The sequence below is a fragment of the Ixodes scapularis genome, unplaced genomic scaffold (assembly GCF_016920785.2).
Source record: "Ixodes scapularis isolate PalLabHiFi unplaced genomic scaffold, ASM1692078v2 PGA_scaffold2__306_contigs__length_199485367, whole genome shotgun sequence".
NCBI classification, from domain to species: domain Eukaryota; kingdom Metazoa; phylum Arthropoda; class Arachnida; order Ixodida; family Ixodidae; genus Ixodes; species Ixodes scapularis.
The window spans coordinates 74,088,643-74,114,054 of record NW_024609857.1 but is presented as its reverse complement, the minus strand read 5'-3'; the positions used below and the strand labels follow the sequence as shown (position 1 = coordinate 74,114,054).

Genomic DNA, 25,412 nt, shown 5'->3' with positions numbered 1-25,412 from the left:
GGCTTGACGGCGTGCGCAGAGGCTCAGGGGCTAAGTTAGTCTCGTCCAGCCACTTATCTGTTCTCTCTTTTTTTAGTTTAGTGTCCTCGACTTCAAGGAGAGTACTATAAATAAATGCCTCAGAAAATCTCTTAAGCCGGGGTCACACTGCTCATATATCATACGAAAGATAGTCTGCAAACACGAGTGACCGCAATGTCCGTGGTTCGAATGTCGCGCGCCAAGTGTTCTCCTCGAACTCATTGCCATGCGGCATTCGAAGCACGGATCTCGCGGTGACTCGCCTTTGAATCTGTATGCAGACTGTCTTTGGTATGATGTATGAACAGCGTGACCCCGGCTTTAGTGTGTACCACCGTGGTGTGTACTGATCTCTGGTAACAATGCTTCGCCTCAAAAAGAAGTTTCGCGGCGTATGCATGCAACGACATCGGTTTCATGATAGTCTCCTGGTACCACAAAATGACCATCTTTGAAGTAGACTTGGGCACTTCAACGCCTGAAACTAGCAAAGAAAAGGACTTGCTTCTTGACGGCCTGCTGGTTCTTTGAGTCGCCATAACACGAACGTCGTTATGTCCTCGAGCTGTGTTGATGCTTCGTCTAAAACTGGATGACGTCGCAAGGAAGGTGCGCCCGTGGCTCAAGTTGGGAACAGGACGTCACGAGACACCCACATAAAATATTAGGCAGTTTTAGTAGATAGTTTTTTAAAGGCCCGCTACCGCTACGGGCGCGTGCTTCAGAGCATGCATCGAAGTGGCAGCGCGAGCTCTCAATTACGATCTACTAAAACAATCTAACCGCCCATTCACATTGGAAGCGGATCCGCGTTCACAAAGAGGTTGCGAACGCGGTTGTATAAAGATCCAGTGCGATTGCTCGCTCACCCGATGACATCAAGTGCGCGTGCAATTGTACTGGATCTTTATACAAGCGCGTTCGCAACCGCTTTGCGAACGCGGATCCGCTTCCAGTGTGAATGAGCGGTAATACCGCCAGCCTGGTATAACTACTAAAACTCTCTAATACCCGGAAAACGTCTTTGGTGGCAAGGACTCGCTGCTCTTTAGTCTCGATATAACCATGATAGAGTCTGATATGCACCTAGAAGTGCAGGACGCAAATGTCAGTGACAGACCGCATATTCAGTATGTGGGAGTCTTATTTGTGCCCATTCTCTGATGAGGATTTCATGGCGAAATACGATCTAAATACACTCGTAAGCGCACAGAAAAAAAAAAAAAGCGAATTTTGCGCATTGTTTTTGCGCTGCGCGAAATGATAGGGGTTTGAAACAATGCTTTTTTGGCGTTTGAGGCGTGCATCTTTTCATAAAACAACGAATAGCTAATCTAAATTATGCCTACTTACATCTGAACTGACCACGTAAACAGGACATCCGTAATACTCCGTAAATGAACTGCCTTTTTTTTCTGACGTTTTTGAGGTGGATAGGAGTATAACAAACGCGACTCGTTTACATCGTTTGTAACCATGATCATTTTAAGTTTCAAAGAGCTTTGTAGCCAAGTAGCAAGCTAGGGACCCAGTTTCGTCGATGCTCAACGTCTAAAATTTGATTCTTTGACCAGGGAAACAAAAGCGCTGACTCCCGGTGCTTGCGCACTGCGGCGACAAATGCAACGTGCTCTACCAGCGCAAAAATAGTCAGTTTCAAAGCGCTTAGTTGGAAAACTAAGGAAATTTACTTCCGGTATCAAATTCCCCTTCACAAAGCCGGTAATCTGTGGCAACGTCGCTCATGTGAAATCAATTCTGCCGAAAGCTCTCGGGCCTCGCGGAACGTTACCAATATTCCTCTTTTTACGGTAAAATAAGATATTCGTACGTGCATTTAACGTCAGTTTTTTTTTTTTTTTTAGAGCGCAGTTTTTAGGCGCCCGTTTCCGGCTTGAGTGGCGTCGGCGTAACCGCGACCCCCCCCCCCCCCGAGGACCTCGGGAGGACCTCGGGTTCCTTCGGGAGGACCTTGGGTACCTTCGGTGACCTCGGGGAGGGGGGGTCACGTGACTCCCTCAGGTCACGTGCCCCCCCCCCCGAGGTCACGTGACCCCCCCCCCCCCCCGACGACACGTGACCCCCCCCCCCCCCGCTTTTACGTAACCCCCCTTCCCGAGGTCACGTGACCCCCCCCCCCCCCCGTCCCCGAGTTCACGTAGCCCCCATCCCCCAGGTCACGTGACCCCCGCCCCTCAGTACCCTTCCCTACTCCTCCTCAAGAGCTGCGCTCTAATTCGGTGTTACAGGGAGTTGTAAAGGGCTTTCACTTTTTTTTCACTTCATTTAAACTTACGCATCTAAAACAATACATATAAAAAAACGTCGCATTAACAATTTTTGACGTACGCAGCGATAATTAATTCACCCAGTGTATGAACTATGCCAAAATATGCTTCTTCTTATCTTTTTACGATAAAGAGTATCTTGTGGGTCTATAAGGAGTGCGAAATAAACGCAGTAGCTATGTTTGAGACGCTGTCTTGGGTCTCTAAAGAGGTGTTGTAATAAAAAACATGATTGCGCTTTGAAGACGGGGACATAGGAAGGACAGAAACCACAGAGCGCTAACTTTCAACTGATTTAATTCAAGAACCTCAGCGTAGAAACACACTGCGTCACCGCACCACATCTCAACCAACCCGTGGCCCTGCCACGGACCGCAAGTACGCCATCTCCTTATCCGCCAAGTCAATTGACGCCACACCGACACAACACGTGCCGGAACTATTTATAGCAATAAATAGTTCCGGCAATTGACGCCACACTGACACCACACGTGCCGGAACTATTTATAGCAATAAATAGTTCCGGCATGTGTTGTGTCAGTGTGGCGTCAATTGACTTGGCGGATAAGGAGTTGGCGTACTTGCGGTCCGTGGCAGGACCACGAATTGGTTGAGATGTGGTGCGGTGACGCAGTGTGTTTCTACGTTGAGGTTCTTGAATTAAATCAGTTGAAAGTTAGCGCTCTGTGCTGTCTGTCCTTTCTATGTCCCCGTCTTCAAAGCGCAATCATGTTTTCTAACGTACCATACCAACTTGCCCAACAATCAGCACTTGTGTTCTAATAAACCCCAGAAATCGAAAAAAAAAAAGAATTGTTAAAAGCGATATTCTTATCGTGAGCGATTATTCTGAGGCAGTGTATAGGAAAGCTGCAATCACGAACCACCGGTGTAACCGGTTTGTTGTTGTGACCATGACTCCTCCGGGAGCGGCACACCGTGAGGACAATATATCTTGAAGATTTGCAGCGAGCGAGAAAATGTTTTTCTATTTAAACCAAAAAAGCATTGTTCTGGAAAATTTCAAACGATGCGCATCGACTGTATAATCACTTTGCAAATATTCGTGTTACGTCGAGCGAAGAGGCCCCACAAAGAACTGCAGATACCTTGAATCAACGAGCCATGAAGAGATTAGAGATCCAATGAACTTCCCAACATATTTATTTGAGGAAAGGGCGCGGTGAAGGGGGTGCCGCGTTCCGTGTTGGAGCTGAAGCGGTGGCTCTCTCTTTCTTTTGTCCATTGGGTCCAGCAAGTTTCTTCATTGCGAAACAATAAGAAGTCACATTTTATACGCCTCTTCTACAAGGGCGCAGCCATCTTGAATGGCGTCACTTTCGGTACGCGGTAACACATCGTATCCACGCCGCTGAAAGATGTTCGCGAAAAAATGCGTTATTGTCACACATTCTTGTTTTGCCTCACGTATATTTTCTCGCATACTCCAGGTTGAAATGTTTTATCATCTTTTCGCCCGGATACCAGATACCACGTGACTGAGAACGACTGGAAACAGAAAACGTCTATAAGCGATTGCTCCTCGTAATCGGCGAGTCTCAAAACCAGAGGTCGGCATTTTAGGTCGCCCTCACTCACCCTCACAGCCACACTCACCTAAGCCCCTCACTCACCCTCACCCTCACAGCTACACTCACCTTCAGCCCCTCACTCACCCTCGTCCTCAGTCACACTCACCTTCAGCCCTTCACTCACCCTCGCTGAACCTCACGGCCCTCACGCCACTCACCGCCCTCACGCTACTCACCGCCCTCACGGCCCTCACGGCCCTCACCGCCCTCACGGCCCTCACGCACTCATAGCCCTCACGCCACTCACCGCCCTCACGCCCCTCACCGCCCTCACGACCCTCACCGCCCTCACGACCCTCACCGCCCTCACGCCCCTCACCGCCCTCACGCTCCTCACCGCCCTTGCGGCCCTCACACCCCTCACGCCCCTCACGCACTGATGGTCCTCACGCCACTCAGGCTTGCTTCAGATGAAGCAATTTCGCCCAGAAACTTTACGTCGCAACACCAGCAACACGGGCCGCCCGCGATCACACGCAGCAACCAATTGCTGCAATTTGCCATCGTCATCATAAATTTTATTTTTGTTTTTGCACTATTTAGACACAATTACGCGTTATAAACGTGTTTTTATGCATTTAAATCTCGTTAAGAATACTAATGCACCTTTCTGAAGCAGTTTATTTCCAAAAAACGATCGATTTCAAACCAGAACCAAGTCGTCCGGTGTCATCATCACCGGCACGAGGTATCACGTGAAAATTTTGCGCCCCTGATTGGATGCAGCCGCTTCAAACGTATTCGAATTGCCCCGAGTTGCTTGCTTATTTCGAGCTGAACCCGATCTCAGCAATTCGTGTCGATCTAGGGAAAGCTAGAGAACAACCCGCCATTAACACCAAAATTGCTGTGAAAGATGCTCGATCTGAAGGGGACCTCACGCACTCACCGTTCTCCCGCACTCATGGCCCTCACACCACCTCATGCACTCACCGCCCTCACGGCCCTCACGCCTCTCATGCCACTCACTGCCCTCACGCACTCATGGCCCTCACACCCCTCACGCCACTCACCGCCCTCATGAGGGCGGTGAGTGGCGTGAGGGGTGTGAGGCCATGAGTGCCATGAGTGCGTGAGTGGTGTGCACACCACTCACGCACTCATGGCCCTCACGCCACTCACCGCCCTCACGCCCCTCACGCACTCATGGCCCTCATACCCCTTACCGCCCTCACCGCCCTCACCGCCCTCATGGCCCTCACGGTCCTCACCGCCCTCACGGCCCTCACCGCCCTCACGGCCCTCACGGCCCTCACCGCACTCACCGCCCTCACAGCCCTCACGGCCCTCACGGCCCTCACGGCCCTCACTCACCCTCACTCATGAATTTTCCTGGTTCAGAAACTCACTCACCCTCACCTCACCTGTGAAGATGAGGGTGAATGAGGGTGAGTGAGGGCCCTCATGAGTGAGGTTTGCCGAGGTATGCTCAAAACTGCCTAAATTTTATCTCCATGCATGCACACTGTCGGTGAATCGGATGTGGTGGAAACGTTTGTTTTATTAATATCGAGACCTCTGGCCTTGTGGATGTCCCGTCGGGTCAGTGGGGAGGAGATTAAGCGAGAGTTTAACGGAGTGGTATGCCGGCAGATCGGATGAAAGAAAAGAGTGCGTTGTAAACTACTTTTTGTATAGTTGGTGGCCGATTTTGTTAGCGCACCGCAGCTCGGAGCACAAGGAGCAAAAGCTCGCATGCCCTGCAAAACCCATAGGATCCCGTTTCCCGTTTTGATCTGAATAGGGAATTGTAGTAGACCGTTTTTCTCCTCCGCTACGGTATCCGCGAAGAAAACGCAGCAGCTGCGCATGCACGCCGCCAGCCTTATCTGCATAGTTCAAGGTCTTGTGGCGGATTACGGAGCGCTATCCGGGTGCTTAGTGGGCTACGGAAACGGTCCACTACGATTCCCCAATAAGCATCGTAACCGGCACGCAGCCGTATATCGCTACTGCGTGATGCACGTTGTAGAGCAATCTATCAGTGGTGCTGCGCCGTCAAAATTTCTCATCTATACAGCGGAAACACCGGACACCCTTTGGGGCTAAATTCCCGCCGCCTAAACAGACCGAACCCAATTACTTATTGGCCTATGTCCAACGCTGCCTGAACCTGCGCTCAAGGGAGCATCGATACTCAACAATTGGCACCACCACATTTTCTGAAAGCCTGTCTTCGTTTTCGCTGTCTGCAGAACATGTACAGCACGCTTCGTGAGTGCTTGCTGGCGCACATCGAGGAGAACAGGCCCGAAGCCGACATCAGCACGTCGCCCTCGGCGCTCGAAGAGCTCTGCAACATGACAAACCTGGCGAGGCTGCCGGACATCCAGAGGGACGCCGATGCCGATAAGGTACATACACGGGAAGTGACTCTACACTTCGTTTAACTTTAGGTCCTAGCGCAGTCAAAACATAGATGGCAAACAAGCGCTTACACAGAAACTAAAAATGTAAAATCACGGCACACTCGCCGCGCTTCATTGGATAAGCCTTGCTTAGTTAAGTTTTGTCGGCCGCTCATGGCAAGACAGGACAGCCCGGATTGTATGAGCCAGTGTAGGACGATGATCCGACTACTCCGACAGACACACTGCGGCATTCATTATTGCCTACGCCGTACCGTAGTAGTTTCGGCGTACGCAAAAGCAACAACGGTAGTTTTTTTGCAGGTTTCCCAAAATCACTGCCCTCTTGCCGAAGTCCACTATCCACTACTCCGTAAAGAGTGACTGACGTTTGAGACAAGTAACGTACTGCCCGTCGCCGACTCTGTTCCTTGCCTAAATGTGAGATGAAATGATTGAAAAATACGTTTACTTTGACTACTCTAGGAAAGGCATTTAATTGACAGATGGTTTCATCGGCGCTGCTACAATTGTCATCAAAGAATCGTCTATAGTCGGTTGCAAGCTAAGAAAAAACCGGAAATGCCTCTCAGAGGAAAATGTAATCCTACGCCGAGAAACGCCAGCCAATCGTTTTCTTGACGTCACGATTCTGTGGACCAATCGCAATACTTTTGAAAAAAAAAAAAGCTCAACATGGCTGCTGGCCTTAGCAACGCGACGCTAGTTTCTCGTGACAATTATTCTGCTTTTTTGCACCGTGTTTTACGTGCCCGAGGTTACGCCACGAAATCTTAATGGTATCGGCTTGCGTTTGCAGCAGTTTTTGCGCGACAACGTGAGAATCCAGCGACGCTATCGCCAACGAAAATTTCGAAGCGGGCGCGAGGCTTAGCACTGCTGAGAGGTGAGAAGCTACGCCGGACGTCGTCTGCTTCGTCGGATTGTGCTTCTTTAAGAACCGCTTTGGTGTCGTCGGTAAGGCTGCACCAGGCTGTTTCGTCCAACAAGAATCAGAGGAATCGCTTTCCGATGTCACCTCAGTGGGATCCATGACGGAAGACAAGGAGAACGGGGCGCGGTGGTGGTGTCGATGACTTGGGAGGGTGCCGATTTGTCAAAACCCGAAAAGTATAATTATTCTTGTTTTCTATTCATCCAACAAAATAAAGGCACACATTTCGTGCGCAAAGCCCAAAAAACTAAGTAAATCACTAAATATTTATTATTTGCAGGAACTATAAGTGCAATAAAATGCTTAGATGGGCCAGTTGGTACATCGTGGTGCTTCGCTTTCCCCAGCGGCTTTCCCTCAATCGAAGCAGATCGAAGGCGCTGGAAGACGGTATGTTAGACAGTATCTTGGACAGAAAATGAATTGGGAAGACGGTACATTGGACATGACTTTCTTTCTTTACTAAACAGCTATTTCGTTGACAAAAGCGTATTCTAACTTATTTAAATGTCCTGAATGAATTAAATAAATAATGTAGTAGTTTAAGACACGTTTCCTGGAGGAAGAAAAGGCAACGTTGCTAGCGAACTACTTTCTCGACGGCGGAGGCACTTCAGATGGGCGCAATGCGCTTGTGGGTGGAGCTAAAAGATTGTTTTCAGGTTGCATCCGACTATAACAGGAACGCGTCTCTCCGATGGGAGATGTGTTTTGACCTACCGCAAAAGGGAGCTGTGCACGCCGGCCTGGTGACTTGATGGGAAATGTCACATGACCACAGCAGCACTTTCGAAATGGCCGCCCCTTGTTAGCATGCACCACGGCATGCACCAAGGCGGAGCAGCGTTCGGTTATCCGATTTTTGGGCGCAAGGGCGAAAAACTTGCGGATATTCATCGCAGGATTCTGAAGCAGTACGGAAACGCCTGTGAATCGCTTCGGCAGGTGTACGAGTGGCACAAAAAGTTTCAAAGTGGAGCGTCCAGTTTGACGGACACACCTCGCCCCGGTCGGGCTCGCACTTCAAAGACGCCGGACTCAATCTCTGCTGTGGAACGGCTTATACATTGAAACCGGCGTTTAACTTCGAGGAAGTGGCTGAAGAATTTGGTATTATTCACGGCTCGACGCACCATATGATTCATGATATTCTGTAATACCCCAAGGTATCCGCCAGGGGAATACCAAAACAACTTACGCCGGACCTTAAGAAGAGGTGTGTGGATGCTTGCGAGACGCTATGCGACGCTGCGAAGCCGAGGAAAGTGATTTTCCTCGACACATTGTCACCGGTGATGAATGCTGGCTACACTATGCCCAGCCAGAGACAAAGCGAGCGAGCATAGAGTGGCGACACACAGCGACACAATGTTGAAGACAGCACCAACGGTGGATCCCGACACAGGACGAGAATTCACAATCAAGGAAAGCGCTCTACGCGGAGAGACGAGCTTCTACCACGCCGACGATTACCGCCGACGCCATGTTAGCAGGAACCGCGACCTGCATGCAACACGCGCGGCCGAGCTCTCCCCGACTTGTGATTGGTCTGTCGGTGCGGTCGCTCCCGTCGTTCCCGAACGTAGCGAAAACGTTCAGCCCGACTCAACTTGCGTTGCAAACGAACACGAACAAAACGGCCGTTTGGTGCTTCGTTGGCTTCGCTGCTATGGCAATTCGTCGTTCCAACCGGTTGCATTCCTTCGTAAGCGTAATGGTCGCTCCGAACGCAAGTGTGTGAACGGGCCTTAAATGGTCTTTTGGGACCTTAAAGGCCCAATAATTCAAATTCCGATTTTTTATTTTCAAATCATTCATCCATTTACACAATTGTTGAGCATTAAATGCCCAAGGAACTCACTGTGAACAGTGCATCATACTGCAAACTGCTTGGGTACCACTTGAAGCCTACAATCAGGTTAAAGCGTCGCGGATTGTTCCGCTCAGGGGTGTTGCTGCACCACGACAACGCGCGCCCTCACACGCCATGTATGACAGCAAAAAAAAAAAAAAATTAAAGGTCTGCGGTTCGAGTGTATTCCGCACCCACCATACTCGCCAGACCTCGTACCGAGCGAATTTTTTCTATTTGGAATCCTAAAGGGGCTCTCGGAGGAAGGAAGTTTGATACAGATGATGACCTGAAAGCGGCGGTGCATTCCTTGCTCCGGAGTCAGCCACAAGATTTTTTTTCCGGCGTCATTTATGCATTGATAAAGCGTTGGAGCACATGCGTTGAGCGGGGAGGTGACTATGTTGAAAAGTAATAAAGGGCTTTTCATAATATTTGTACTACTACGCAAATAAAAAAAACAAGCCCGAGGACATCTAAGCACTTCATATGAGTAGTGAATGCGAAAGCAGGAATTTCGTTCTTCAGCGGCGTCACGAGGGTCTGCGGCACCCGGGGCGGTAGCCCACCGCGACACCCCCCCCCCCCCCCCCCCCCCCGCATTCGTGCTTTCGTGGCACGCCGCGACACCCCCCTGAGCGCTGCACCCGGGGCGGTCCGCCCCCCCCCCCCCCCCCCCCCTTGTGACGCCACTGCGTGGACGGCCACGTTTCGCCGGCCGACGGCCGAGCGCGCGCTCTCGTGAAGTGGCCGCGCCGCGCTGGGCCGTGCACCCTCTCCGGAATTTGCCCGGGCTGGGCTCTGCGGCCAGGCGCTCATCGACGCACCGCCGTACCTTTTACCGGCAACCGGGCCGCTTGACGTCCCTGGATATTTTTCGTTTCTACAGGTAGCGACAACTTTCCTCCTTTCCATCTACGATTCCTCTTTCCCCCAAAAATTTTCTCCTCTCCCTCTCTAGCGCCGCCATTCGCTTCCTAACGTCAGACGGGAGGGCGGTTCCGCTGTGTTGTTATGTGGTTAGCAGTAGCGTAGTCTTCTTTGTTTTGGTAATTTCCAGCGCGTGAAATTAATTTGGATATCATCGGGTTACTTACGTGAATCGAAGGTAAGCTGTTATTTCCGCAAAAGCACGTATATATATATCAATATTTTGCCGCAATCCCTATCATACTGCAGCGAGAGCTTTCGCGAGCAACGCTCCCGTCGATGTTAGATATGTGCGCGCCTGCGTTACAATAAACTATTTATATTTGTAATAAAGACAAATGCCTTGTGAAAATTTTGTTCCGTCGTCGATAGAGCCGCATGGTTAAGCTATTGTGAGAACTCTATTTTGTTTGCAACCATTCTCCCTCGTGGCGAGCGTTGGTAATGATACGCAAACGTGTGCACGGTGTAGACGCAAACACGTCTGGAACTCATTTTTTTGGGGTGTATCTACATGACTTAAACATGCATTTTGTTATAAGTACTAGTAGCAGTGTTTAGATGGAAAGCAAGCGTCGTGCGAAGTAGTGACCTTGACAAGTTTGGACGATGCGAGATCCGTGCGGATGAATTTACAGCACTTAACTCACCAGTCCCAAACAATATTTCGGGTGAAGTTACACCATCGCACGTGTTATTCCCACATGCGATAACGGGCAATCTCGTCCTCGAACCTCTACTGCGGAGCCGTGTTTGGTCTCAAATAACTCTGTGAAGGATTCTAGCTGGCAACTTTCGCTGCTTTTGATTGCTGGATAGCATACCTTCAGCGTGCAGTGAAGAAATGTTGCGTACAACTTTTATTATTTTGCCGCATTAAACGGTGAATCCAAGACCGATTTTATTAGATCGCGTTCAAGGAATTCGTTATGAACGTGTTTAATGTCTCTGTCTTTTTTCTGCCAAGCTTCCACTGTAACATCCACGTAGATATTTTTTTAGACAAAACCCCCGAGACTGGGGGTAAGGAAGGACAACACAACAGGAAGCATATGCATTGTGCAGACATTTTTGTTTATTTCAGCTCTTGTCGTGCGATTATATATATATCTCAAAAGACAAGTGTTCTACTCCCACAAGCTCCATTATTCCTCAACTTCGCTTCCTACTCCTAGTTCGGACCACAGCTCTCTCAAAAACAGGTGGTAAGCCAAAGAAGCATGAAAGGCGTTTTCGGCTCATATTGTCCTCGGTAGTAGCTTTTCGTGTTTCGTAGAGGTTCACTGCGAGACACTCACAGCTGAAGCGGCCAATTGGCGGCTTCATCCATTCATATCCTGTCCCTTAAAAACTCAGACTACGCGAAAAACTTTGCCGGCGAACAACCGGGTTTTCGAGTGAAAAACAACGGGCTAAAACGGCAGAGCACCGATGCCGCATTTCAGCTGAGACCGAGTTCGGCAGTCAGGCGCGTCAGGAAAAGCATTGCATGTGTACCTATGTGAACGTGTGTGGAAGAGGTAACTAGCTTAGAAACGCTCACCTCACAAAGCTTGCTGCTTCTGGTAGGGACAAAGTTTTTCCTCCCAATCATGTGGAGCCATGCCTTCTGCCTCTTCAGATCGGCTTTCCGAAGCGGAACGGCGAACAACTTTTTTCCACTACCAGAACTCTGGCGGCACCCAAAAGCGCAACACCCCGTCATCTAACACAAACGCTTCCTACTTGAGTTGCCTCATTACGGTCGAGAAACACCAGGACGTCGGGTTAAAGTCGTCGGCGAGTATCACGAAACACGCGAGCGGACGGAGCAGCCGAGCCAGCCGAGCAGCTTGGAAGCAAATGGCGGACGGAAGTGGCGACAATTCTGGAAATCACGTGACATCGCTCTCCTCCAATAGAAACAGATGTCGGCGCGGCAAAGAATGACGGTACTTGTAAAACGCAGTGAAAAAACATCGAGGGACTTTAGGGCCGCTGCGTGCGCTGCGCCGCCATGAAGAGGGCTTCTCTGGTGGCGTTTTTTGGAACTACGCCGCACGAGAGCCAATAGGAGCCTCGTTCCTTGATGACGCGCGCGCCAGCCAATGAGAGCCTATCCATCAGATTTCTGCTACCGACGACATTGGGACAGAGGAAGGGGCCGTTCGGCGCGGCTTCAAGGCTGATAACGTCGGTTCGCTCTATTGGACAGTTATTTATTAATGGGAACCATTTATTAATGCTTTTGCAATAATAAATTGGGGTTACCTTTTGGACTCTGTTGTCGGTTCTCCCATAGAAGTTCGGCGTGTCAGATGTAAATAAACGCGAGGAGCACCTCACGCCACTTTCGAAGCACCGCTGTTTGGTTCAGCCGCCGGGCGACTAAGCAGTGACGTCATGTGTCACGTGATACATGTCACGATGCAAAAGCAACTAAAACAAGCAGTGACAACATGTGTCACGCGCTACATGTCGCGTGACTTTGTGGCGGCATGGCTGCGCCCTCTGTGCCCCATTCCACCCCTGAAAAGGGGAGTCGCTATTTGCGCAGCATCAACCGGGGGGTCACGCGATATTCCAGTCACGTCATTTCTCTGTGTCACGCAATTCTCTTGATGGAGGTCGCGTGAATTTTTGTTTCTTTGCGTGTTGTCGGTTATAACAGCTGAGGCTGGGCGAAAGAAAGCACTGCAGAGGCTGGGCGCGCGAACATCTTCAGACGCGGTTCGAGTCCGTTCAGCCATAGCCTCCTCTATACTCACAAAGCCTGGCAGTTCGACGACGGAGCCATGGATTGCCCTGTCGCAGATTTGGAGCGCGAGGATCTGGTATACTTCGTTTCAGCTTCGGTCCAGACGCAGCCAAAGCTACAAGCGCGAGCACCGGGCTTTCAGCATCTCTGCCAAGCACGCGCGCTCGTGCAGTGCAAGCACTGTTCAGGGCCACATGCTCGCGCTTGTAGCATCGGCTGCGTCTGGACCGAAGCTGAAACGAAGTATAGCTTGGAGGATCGAAGAGCCATTTCTCGGGAACTTAGGGGAACCTGGACGTCAGCGCACAGCTTTTGCAGCGGCGAGGACTCGAAACACACTTGTTCGCTCGGGAGAAGTTTGTTTCGGCGTCTCGCCGCAGCGGGGCGCCAGTCATGTGGCTCTCCTCATTCGTTGTCTGCTGGTCCACCTTTTTCATTTCAGCGGCCGCTTCTCGTGGCGATCTGCCAGGCTTTGTGAGTATATGGGAGGCTATTGCTCAGCTCGTGCGCTGGCTTTGGCAATGCTTTCTTTCACCCAGTATCAGCTGAAACGCTGTTCCTGGCAGGCCAACCCGGGTTCGAGTGATTAGTAGGTAGACCTAAAGCTAGCTGCCTTTGTCTCCACTGTACTCGTCCAACGCGTTCGAATGCACTCGTCCTGCTTTTCGAATAAATTGAGCGGTACTGGCTGCAGGTGGTGCCCTACAAAGCTGGATCAACGTTCTACTGCGCCTTGTCCAACCTGAAGATCTCGCCACACGAATTTCAGAGGACGTACGACGTAAGTATTTTCTCGCTAAGGGCTCTAGTTGAGCTCGTTGGTTCATGCCGAGTTAATGGGTAGAGGCAGCCGGTCTTCGTCCCTTTCTGACCTTCCTATTCAGTCATGATTATTCAGCTGACCCCAATAACTTGTTCTCGCACAGCCGCGATCGCGCGTAAGCTGCATGATGATTTTATTTTTTTACTTTGAAGTCGGGTAAATGGACATCACGTATTGATTTGCTTATCCCGCAAATCGTACAAAAAAAAGTATTCTTTTTGTGCAAAATTTAAGTACGCATTGCTGAACGCTTATTCTCCGCCCAAATGTAGCGCTATAGCTATTCCAACCCGATGCCAAATTTTCAGAAATAACCGTTATCTTATTCAAAAGATGTAAGCGATTTTCTGAAAAATTCAGTGGGAATGGCAGTTTAACCATTTTCGTATTCAAAAGTTTTAAGTCATTTTCTGAAAATTTTAATGTTGGGACGATTTTCGATAACGAGCCATTCAGCTCCATGTATTTGATGAATCTGTCATCAAATACATGGAGCTGAATGGCTCGTTATCGAAAATCGTCCCAACATTAAAATTTTCAGAGAATGACTTAAAACTTTTGAATACGAAAATGGTTAGTGCTGAAACTTTGGCATCTGGATCGGACCGCTAGCGCTACATTTGGATAAAAACTAAATCTTTAGCAATGTTTTTTTTTTCTTTTTTTGCGCGGTGAGAAAATTATTATGCAATCGCTTTTTGGGGCCGCGCTGTATTTTTGATGTGATAAAGTAGTGGACATATGTTTGTACGAGCGAATTCCTCGCGCGCGTCCTCTATTGTTGAATAATTTATTAATGTTTGCGATTTCATCCTGACGCGGACACCTGTACATTAGAGCAATGATATTGACGAAGAGACAGATGCGTGATTTGCGCATTTTCGTTTGTTCTTGAGCAATAAAAAAAAACGGCTCATTTCAAGACGACTGCATGCCGTCGGGCTTCCAGTATTTGATCATTTATAATTTGCGCAAAATATCATGATGTGACAACATGGATTGAAAACGTCGCTTTTCTTCGGGTTTAGTTTTTCGTAGTTCAACTGAGTAAGACATTTTGAACCGTCGCTTGCTCATCAAGAGGAAATGACCTTGAACGTCTCAAGGCCCGTTCACACAGTACTTTCCTCGCGTTGCGGGTCGAGCTATAGACCTTTTTCACAAGGGTGCCGCCATTTTGAAATGTCGTCACTTCCAGTATGGGCGAAAACATCGTTTTGCCGTCGCCACGTCAGTAGAATGCATTTAGGAGATAAGCGTAACCGTCACGAATTCTCGTTTTGTCTCCCCTCTATTTTTTTACTATTTGCAGATTAAAACGTTTTATTATTTTTTCGTCGCCCATACCGGATATGCCTTCTTGGCGGTCGGGGGCGAGAGTAAGCGGAAAAGGTCTATACAATCGCGAGTCACGGGGATATTGTGCTTCGTATGAACCGTGCCAACCAACAGACGCTTTCGAAAGATCCCCAAAGACCGCGAGCGAAGTCATGCACGTTCCTCTTTGCCCCCGGAAAACATCAAACGCGTGGTACAGAAGGCGGAGACACACAGAAAGGGTAACACACAGTTGATCGCCTGCTCTCACTCGCTCACCTGCGCATCCTCCATCGTCTGTACGGTGCCCCAAAGGCGTTTTTGACTGGTGTGTTTACCTATGGTGCCTGGACCGCGTCTCCGACTGGTGTGTTTAGCGTCCTATCCCGCCCATACGTCAAAAGTAGGGATGCCGCGAACCACCCTCGGTTCGAATTCGAAAGGCTTCGATATTTTTCGACCGTACGGAGATTCGAATTAGAAAAATTCGCAACTTTCAAAAATCGTGAAGTTTCGAATTCGAAAAGTTTGAAGCTTTCACGGTTTCTTAAAGTTCGGGTTCGATTATTTCGAATATTTTTTTACTTGAGGTTCGAGAAATCGAAGATTTCGACCTTTCCTAAATTGAAATTTGATGGATTCGAATGTTTCAAATTCCTTTAAGTCTGAAATTCGAAAAATTTGAACGTTTCGAACCTTTATAGACATAAAGTTCGATAAATTCGAAGATTTCGAATTTCTTTCTACATGAAGGTCGAAAAGTTCAAAGGTTTCGATTCTCCTTTAGCGCTAAATTAGAAAAAGAAACTTATAGCGAGTTCGTTTCACGGCACTCGTGCCCACGCGTGCCCACTCGCAGCGTGGAACGGGTTCGTTTCGGCCGGCACTCCACGAGTGGTTGCACTCTCCGAGTTCGTTTCAGCGCTGACACCGCACGCGTGCATGCACTCGCTGCACCGAGAAAATCGGGAGTGCGCCAAAATGCAATCCCGTCATGCCTCGCTCCGGTGGGGCGGTGGGGCCGGCGAGGAGCGGGAGCAGACGACGAGGGTTCGTCTGCTTCGATGTGTCCCGGAACCGAACGGAAAAAAAGAGTAGATTTTCTGATAGAAATCGCGTCCCGCGGGCAACGAAATCAAACGCGAGCTTGAATTGTGAGCGTCTGCTATTTCACGAAGGAAGCAATTGACAACCCGTGATTTATTTGCAGGTTTTAAATAGCTCTGTTGCCGTACAAATGCTGAAATACACCAGTGTGTAAAGAAATGCTCAGAACAAACGCAACAGCGGCCCCCGAGATGTCTATCACCATCCGTGTGCGGGTGAAAAATTTAACATTTGTCGACAAAACTCCCCCAGCAGAAACCTCTGACTGCCCAATAAGCATCAGAGAAAGCTAAAGATGGAGACTTTACCCGAGGATTGGGCAACATCATCATGTTTAACATTTACCTACGTCAGCTAACTTGCCCCGTCGTATTTTGTTCGAGAAAGCTCTCGTTCTCGACGCCCTCACCAAGGCTAATATCTAATCCACCTATAATGACAATCCTAATCGAAAGTCCCAGTTTTGCTGGATATTCCAACAGGCTAGTTTTAAGCCGTACCCTTTCAGTGGTTCACGCATAATACCATGCTCAAACGGATCAAGCTTCTGCTCGGACGGCATCATCAGTTTTCTTCAGTGTAAACGGTTATAAGAATTGAAAGATCGCAACCACTTGCTTTGTAGACAGCTGGTTGCAGAAATTTACGCAGTCTGTAATTATCTCTACGGCAGCCTAGCTGCTTGAAGTCATCGCAACTATAAACTACAGGTTGCAGCGACCAATGTTTGTAGATAAACGTTGTTAGCGACTGCATTCTCGCATTCCCACGCATCACTCCGAACAGAAAGGCGCTAGTTTCGGTTTGAAGTCGGTACCTTTTCTACAACATAGATGGCGGCAGCATCAGTCTTCTGCACTCGGTGCATTTGGCGAGTTCGTTTGAGTCCAGTTTTCCGTGCAACACTCTGCGAGTGCGATGCATTCTGGGAGAGAACTCGAACGGTGCCAGTGCGTGTGAAACGAACTCGCTATTAGGTTTCGAATTTCTTTAAAGTCCATGTGCGCAAAGTTCGAAGTCCGGTTTTCATGTTCCGCCACAGTTTCAGTTTCAAATAACGTTTTCACGCCTCACTGGTTTTCACGAAATCAGGTTTAGAAATGTTCGGGTGTGATATTCAGATTGCGCGAAGTTGGTCAGGCAATTAAATGAGACGACGAGTGTCCCGCATGTGCTAGATTATTTGCCAGTGCAGAGTGACGTGTGCAGATCAGTAATTGTGGCCGCCAGCCCGGGGGGAGGGGGGGGGGGGGGGGTGTCTTTCATGTGCATCACGCAGTAGTGATCACACGAACGCACTGTTTAACGATACTCATCCAGTTCGAAACGGGCAGGGGCAGGCAGGTGGTTGAGGGTCACTTGATGCTCAGAAAAACCTTGAAGCGATCTGGCAAACTGCCTCCCTACCCCCTTGTACGCTGGTAGTAATCCGCTCGAACGCCGCCCGAGTGACGCTGGCATATAGTAAGTTTAGTTTGTACATGATGCAAAATCCTGAGACTGGGAATGAAATTTGAAAGAAAAAGTGTAAGAAGACAGAAAAAAGGGGACAGGACAACGTCTCAAACTCAACTCAGGTGAAAACTCAGCTCAGGAATAACGTCTCAAACTCAACTCAACTGAGTTTGAGATGTTGTCCTGTCCCCTTTTTTCGTTCTTCTTACACTATTTGTTTCAAATTTCATTTCCAGTCTCGGGATTTTGCATCATGATCAACGTACACCAGCTCGCCTGCACCTTGTCAATTTTTTAGTTTGTATTGGTTTGGAGATTTATTTTCGGAGACGGAAGAAACGCCGAGCAAAAAGCACAGAAGCCGACACAACTTGAGGTCGAGGAGCGTTCTACCATACCAGCAGCGTCGGAAGAGGAAAAACGGGGGGAAGGGGGGAAGGCTGCACTCTCCCCCCCCCCCCCCCCCCCCCCAAGTTATTTCGGACTGTTAAAGGAAACAATGCGGGGAAAGTGGGCATGGTCGAGCTTATTTTAATATGAAATTATTTATGCATATGTACAGACCATTCCATTTAGCGCTCTCTGGGCGGCACCATATTGTTCGACAGCAGCGCCCTCTCCATACATCCGGGAAATTCAGCGGGTTCGGCGGGGTAAAACGAGAGAGAGGGCACGCGCCCGACTCCGCTAGCAGACGACAAAACGGGAGGTTGCCAATCTCCATCTTTGGGCTGTATCGGTGGGCTGTACGGAACATCGAACTCTCGCTCGTGGCTGCCGTTGTGAAGTGGTTCGCGTTCTTAGAATAGCTATGGCTACTCCAAAATCAGCCTAGAGCTCTCTGTTGTTCTACTTCGGTAAATTATCAACTGGCATATCTTTTTTTCCGTTACTTAATAGCAGTTGAGTCAGCCGGCAGTATACCCTCAACTACTGCGTGTATTGGTGTATTGCGGCAGGAGAGCACGTTTTTATTTATTATTTTAGACATCCACTCCTGGTCGCTAAAGGCCTACACCAGTACGAACTCTGTATAGTAAAAAAGGTACAGCCACCGCATTCACTTTTCGCCGGAGAAATCGGCCAGTCTGACAGAATTTTCCCTGTTTTTTTTTTTTTTTTTTTTTTTTTATTTGCACGCAGATAACAGCGCAATTGGACTCTGTTAGTATTTTTATCTGGCATAGTAATACACGATAACTGGCATACCAAAATCTGCGCATCTGCGCTTGAAATTTCCAAAATGACGCGATTTTAAACAGAGTTTGTACGCCGGCCGGATGCTAGGTACTGCCCACTCGGCGGAGCAGACGACACCGGGTGTGAGGGGGAGGGCATTTTTTTCTCTTTTTATCCTCTCTGCTGTGACCCTAATGGAACGGTTTCACTGCATAAAAGATCGCGTAGATGGTCATTTTTAGAAACTCGTTGTCAGAAGGCACTACTCGTCACATGCTTAGTGGTTCGGAACTTCAAAGCTATGTCTTTTCGACCTAAATAATTGTGCCATTGGTAAAAAATAATAAATAAATAAACATAACAATAAATGCAAAAAATGAAAAGCTGGAGAAAAAAAAACTATCAAGAATCCGCCGGAAGTGTGGTATTGTTGCATATTCAGAGGCCCAGAACTACGACACAAGTTTCTCCTACCAAAATGTGTACAGGCTAAAAGAAACACGTCCCAAAAAAGTGAAATGAAAAAAAAAAATATATTTGAATTTGAACAATATTAGAAATCTTCTTCCCTGAGTTAATTTATTCCTCAACGTGAGAAGAACAATATATACATTAATTTGCATTTTGCAGATAGTAATGATATGTACTGTCTGTGGTGTTAATTTAAATGCTACAACTCAAACAATTTCGACAAAAAAGAAATTACCAAGTTTGGGGCATAATTGCCTGTAGATACATATTTGGATATTTCTTCGAAACTCGTCTTGAACAACAATAATCATATCTTAAGATGACACTTACCTAGGTTATACATTGATCATTCTTAAAAAGTTTAACATTTCTACCATAAATATCTTCGGCTATAGCGCGCTTCAAATATGGCAAAAACGACAATTGTCAAAAACCCGTCGTCCTTCCTCGCTCCTTCGGGAATCTATTTCTTTAAAACCAAGCATGTCCGATGATTGAAATGAACGGCATTGTCTTTCGCAAAGAATGCGACACCACATATAAAAATGCGAGAAAAAAAATTACGAATGTACCTCACTGCTTAAATCCAAATGAAACCAACCGCCCGCCCGTCTTTCGAAATTTATTGAACTTCGAACTTTTACCTTAAAAATTCGAAGTTCGTCGACTTTTGACTTTTCAGGAATCGAAAGTTCGACAATTTTCGATTTCTTTAGATTAATAAGTTCGAAAGTTCGAAAATTATCGAATTTCTCAGCGTAGGAAGTTTGAAAGTTCGAAAAGCTTCGAACTTTTTAGTGTAAGAAATCGAAAGTTGGAAAATCATCGATTTTTTAGTCTATCAAGGTCGAAAGTTCGACAAGCATCAAATTTTGCAGCGTAATAAGTTCGAAATTTCGAAAAGCGTCGAACTTCTTAGTTTAACAAGTTCGAAAATTCGACTGCCGTCGAATTTCTCAATATGGAAAGTTCGAAATCTTTCGAACCTTTCGAACCGATTGATTCGAAAATCGAAACTTCGAATCGAAAAAAGTTCGCGGCATCCCTAATCAAAAGTGGTCCCCAAGTAGCAACAAATGACGTCACAGAAGCCGGACTGGCCGGACTGTCATGCTGTTGCCTGTCGCGATCCTGACGGCTGACCGTAGAAATGCTGGCGAAAAGCACGAGCGAACGCGAGTGTCGCTGTCGTCACGGCGTCCCAACTTCCGGCTGCCTTATCTTCCGTCGACTGGCACAGGGGAAAGCGACGTGCAGAAAAACAGGCGTCTGCTACATACACCACAGCTGTTGGGACGCCGCCAGGATCGCGATCGGCGACAGCATGACACTTCTATGACGTCATCAGGCGGAAATCGAGGGACCACTTTTTTGGACCCGGTAAACACGCCAATCGGAGACGCGTTCCAGGCATCATAGTTTAGCGACCTATCTCGCTAGTACATCAAAGGTCCCAAGCTGGCAGCAAATGACGTCACAGAAGATGGCGTGTCATATGTTGTCGGATGTCGCGATCCTGGCGGTTGGTGAAGTGCCGGTAAAAAGTATACAGATTTCGAAGTACGGCCACATGGCGCAGCCATCTTGCTCGCCTGGGATGCGCTTGCACGCGTCATAAACCGATTGGCTTTCATAATCGGACTACGGCCGCGCCCAAGCCCACCCGAAATGAGCAAGATTGCGGCGCCCTTGTAAACCTGCATACACGTTTGCAAGTCCGGCCTCAGGGCGCCGCCATCTTGCTCCATTGGGGTGCGCTTGGGCGCGGCCGTAATCCGATTTCGACGCATTAGCAAAAATTCGTAATCGCATTATGACGCGTCCAAGCGCACCCCAACCGAGCAAGATGGTGGCGCCCTGAAGCCGGACTTGCAAACGTGAGGGAATGCGAGTGTTAGCATAGAACACATAAGCGATCAAAGTGGGCGCCGCGCGGCACTCTCCGCTTGCCCCTAGGCGCGCCGCGCGGCTTTATTTGTATGGACCAGATCCGACCACCGCGGCGCCGCGCAGAAGTGACGTAAAGACGCCAGCAGTGGCCAGGCTCTTTAAATCGACCGCTAAATTTGGTTTCTTAACCTATCGCGCTTCGACTTTGTGCAGTGTTGCCCACAGGTGGTACGTTGTTCCTATAAAATTTGTGAAGAGCGAATTTGCTTGAGGAAAAAGTAAAGAAAAGAAAAAGACTTAGCCCTATGGTTTGAAGACCGGTAGCTTCGCTGCGCTTCCATAAGAGCTAAGTCTTTTCCTTTTCTTTACTTTTTCCTCAAGCAAATTCGCTTGAGGAAAAATTTTACAAAAAAAAACAAAAAAAAAAAAAAACACCATCTGTGCGCAACGCTTTACAAAGTTGTAGCGCGTTAGGTTAAGAAACCGAGTTTTGCGGTCGATTTAGAGAGCCTGGCCTGGGGTGACCACCCGTCCCGCGACTCGCGGGACTGTCCCGCATTGAGGGCTCGTGTCCCGCGTCCCGCCCGAGAAAGTCCCAAATCTACAAAATGTCCCGCATTTCACACTGTCGTAAAATTCACTCCGCAACTCACGGTGCTGCCGAAAAATGGGGCACGGGGAAGTGCGGAAGTCGCTAGTAATTGTGTAAATCGAAATGGTACGCCGTGTTCAATGATCTATCTAAGCTTTGCGGGAAGCGACCGTCGTTCTTGCAAGAGGACCGTCGCGCATGCGCCGTTGTGGCTCTCCCTTTGGTGGAAAAATATTGTACAAAAAAGTTCTCGCCAAAAGTTTAAATATAAAATATTGTAATTATTTTCAAATTGCCGTGCCAATGCGAAAGGTGTGCTGTATTTTTTTTTTTTTTTAATGAAGGCAACTACACATGCAACGGTCGAAAAATAATATTATGTTAAAAGTTTGTGTAGTACCATGCCAATGCGAAAGGTTTGCTGTGGATTTCTCATTTTTTTTTGTTTTTTAGTGAAGGCAGCCACACATGCAACGGTCAAAAAAGAACATAATGTTAAAAGATTTGTGTAGGGCCATGTTGATAGAAGTAACCGCTCATTCACACTGGAAGCGGATCCGCGTTCGCAAAGCGGTTGCGAACGCGCTTGTACTTGATGTCATCGGGTGCGCGTGCAATTGTACTGGATCTTTATACAAGCGCGTTCGCAACCGCTTTGCGAACGCGGATCCGCTTCCAGTGGGAATGAGCGGTTAGCGTGGACAGGAAACAATAACTAGAAAAATATTTACTGCTTCTTATTTCCATTTGATGCATTGAGTTATGGTACAGTCGATTTTTATGTTTTCAACTTCGGCACATGTAATACCATCTTTGGCATTCAAAATAATCTATCACTGGTAGTGAAAATTATTTGAGCTTAATTGCTGCAATACAATTAGCAGGTATATAAACAGTACGGGATAATAAATGTGTTAACAGAGCCTTAATTGGTTCGTTGTGTACGTCTTGCCCCGCATTTCACTAGCAGGAAGGTGGTCACCCTAGCCTGGCCATCACCCAGTCGACACTGGTGCGCGCTGCCGCGCGACACCCGTTTTTATCGCTCCTGTGTCCCCTGCTCGTCGCAGTGTTCGAATACCTGCAGCTGCTGCTTCCGTTGACTGTGAAGCTGGACAGCGACCTGCAACAGGCGTCTGCCACATATCCAACCTGCAGCTGTGATACCGCTAGGATCGTGGTCGGCGACAGCATGCCACTTGTGTGACGTCATCGAGAGGAAATTGAGGGACGCTTTGGGACCCGACAAACCAAACACCCCAGTCGGAGACGCGTTCCAGGTGCCATATTTGTCTACTACGACTATCCCGAACAGGGCTTTCCCGTCATTCCTTTCGGTGCCGCTGACGGTGCTGGCGTGTTGCCCGTTCAGCAACGGTTATCTTCTTTGCACGCGACATAGGAAGCAAGCAAACGCTTCTGTGTGAATAGGCTTTTACCACGTGGCCTTTATGCTGGTTGCAAACATTACAGGAGTGTGCCAAGCAATTCAAGAACCTCATCGGAAAATCCGACGACCAGGTGGACTAGAAGGCGCAGCGCCTTCTACCGAAAGGAAAGCATGCAGTTGAACAACACTCGGGCTCTATTTGTTCATTAAATTTTCGCATAACAAATAAAGACATTTGCGCGCAAGAAACTATATAATTTTATATTTTCGGATGAAAAAATAAACCCAGCAATGGCGCTTTTTAGAACATTGCAAACTCAGCCGTCTCTATGGATGACGCCCGAGACTTTCTAGAGTAGGTACTTCCTGCTCTCTGCTTTTTCCAAGCTCGCCGTTTTTCCAGTGGCCCCTGTAGATTTGATTTTCTGTACGACTACTTTGGGCCCACACCTGATGTGATGAAAGTTTAAACGCCGTCTTGGTACTTTTCGATAGAAGAGCAAACATACTGTCGTTACCCTGTCGCACATTTTACTATGCTCAACCGGTATCAAAATAAACATTTTTATACTTCTTTTTTTTTTTTTTTGCTTTTCTGGTTGTTTTTTGAGCAGCACTACAAGAAAATACTTTCATCTTAAGGGTATTTGTTGATGTGTAGAAGATCGAGCGCATATTTTTATTTTTGACAGTCACTCCTGCTGAGTGAGAGTTCGTGAGGACTCACCCTTGAGCAGAGCTTGCAGTAGTGTTGTTCCGATTGATTTATGCGAGAAAGGGCTGAAAAGAAAACATTTAAACGAAACAGTACTGTCCAAAAGAAAGCAGTATCATGGAAAAGTATGAAGAGCGGAGTTTCTTTCGGATATGAATCGACAGTATATCACTGCAAATATTACGTTGAGGTATATGTCTCGGCCTAGCTGTCCAACTAAAATGCATCATCTACTTTGCCTTCTCACTTACCTGGAACCCTTTGTTAGCATATTGATTGCACAGCAGGAGTGATTTCCTCAAACACAGAGCTAGCTGTTTAGTTTCGTGTAGAAGTACCAGACACGTAAAGGACAGCACCAACTGCTGTAAAAGGTTATTTTCGGCACAGACTTCCACTCAAATAATGTTAGAATGAATTATTTCGAGCACATCAATTTATGTACCGTTCAAGTTCTAGAAATTGTAATAAAACTGCAATTCTTAATTCAAGTAAAAAAACAAAGCCTTTTTCTTATCCGATTATGAACGTCAATTACATTTTATGCGCAGAATATCGTAACAAAAATCGTCATGTGATCGATTAGTATGGCTTCTTACACACAATCCCGCCGAATTCGCTAGGGTTCTTCACAAGTTTCCATCCACTGCTCCAGCTAACTTAGTTCTAATTTGCCCACATTTATGCCAGTGGTAACTAAACGAGAGTTTGCATAAAAAAATAACCTAGAGAATAATCCATATACATTTTCTTGCAATACGTAAGTATTCTTGCTAAATCTCAAACTGGAAAAAATATATTGTCATGTTATCGCAGGCTATTATATTCTAGCCTCAGTTTTAGTCCAAAATTAAGGGTAATGCCCCGCTCTGGTGGAGTGCTTTCCCTTAGCACGCGAGTGCGCTGCGGCAAAGCAAGCAAGACCCGCAAATCCTCTATGCTTACTCAGCCGTTTTCGCTTCACTGCGGTCCACCAGTGCGCGACGAGAAGCGCACTCAATGAAACTGGCCAAGATAACTTTACGATTTTTACGATATTGTGCTCCCACGTAGCACGAAAACGTTCTGAGAACATTCCGGGAATGTTCAAAATAACATAGACAACATTCTTGGAATGTTGAAGATTTACGTAAGAACATTCTATCAACGTTGTCAGAATGTGGCGCAGGTACTTATCGCTACATTCGGGGAATGTCTTCAAAGGGATAATCTTAGAACGTTCTGAGAACGACATAGAACATTACCAAGTCATTCAATCAACATTGAAATATCCTAACAAGGTTCTCAGAACATCTGCAACATTCTCTGAATGTTGCAAATTTACGTAAGAACATTCTATCGACGTTGTCAGAATGTGGCGCAGGCACTTATCGCTACATTCGGGGAATGTTTTCTAGGTGATATTTTTAGAACATTCTAAGCACGACAAAAACTAACTATGTTCTAAGACCGTTCCCAAAACATCCAAAGAACGTCTGCAACATTCTCTGAGGAATGTTTACAAAGATTCCACAATTATAGCTTGCTCACCTTACATCCCCACTGAGGCGTACTACATATATTGATATAATCAATCTCAAAGAGCGATCGATATTTTTTAATCGAAATATATTTTCTCTAGGCCTAGCGCAACCTAGACGGCTTTACCAGCGCGTTAGCCACATCCTGTACTATAACGGCAGTTTACTCCTACTTATCAAAACGTGCGGTATACATAACCGATTACTCACTCTGAGCATAAGAACAGATA

At 47.6% G+C, this 25,412-nt stretch overlaps 1 protein-coding gene across 1 annotated transcript; it reads left to right on the top strand.

Annotated features, from left to right (window-relative positions):
* The first annotated feature begins 6,099 nt into the window (after positions 1 to 6,099).
* On the top strand, positions 6,100 to 23,191 carry LOC8035063. The gene is made up of 3 exons (XM_040504962.2): positions 6,100 to 6,255; positions 13,418 to 13,504; positions 23,031 to 23,191. Exons 1-3 carry the CDS (start codon positions 6,100 to 6,102, stop codon positions 23,085 to 23,087), a joined length of 300 nt encoding a protein of 99 aa, XP_040360896.1. The 3' UTR covers positions 23,088 to 23,191.
* Positions 23,192 to 25,412: the final 2,221 nt, after the last annotated feature.

Excerpts from the sequence above, each read along its gene's own strand:
- LOC8035063 (XM_040504962.2), top strand. The coding sequence starts at position 6,100 with ATGTACAGCACGCTTCGTGAGTGCTTGCTGGCGCACATCGAGGAGAAC. Across the intron at positions 6,256-13,417 it reads GGGACGCCGATGCCGATAAG|GTGGTGCCCTACAAAGCTGG; the intron begins GTACATACACGG and ends TACTGGCTGCAG. Across the intron at positions 13,505-23,030 it reads AATTTCAGAGGACGTACGAC|GAGTGTGCCAAGCAATTCAA; the intron begins GTAAGTATTTTC and ends CAAACATTACAG.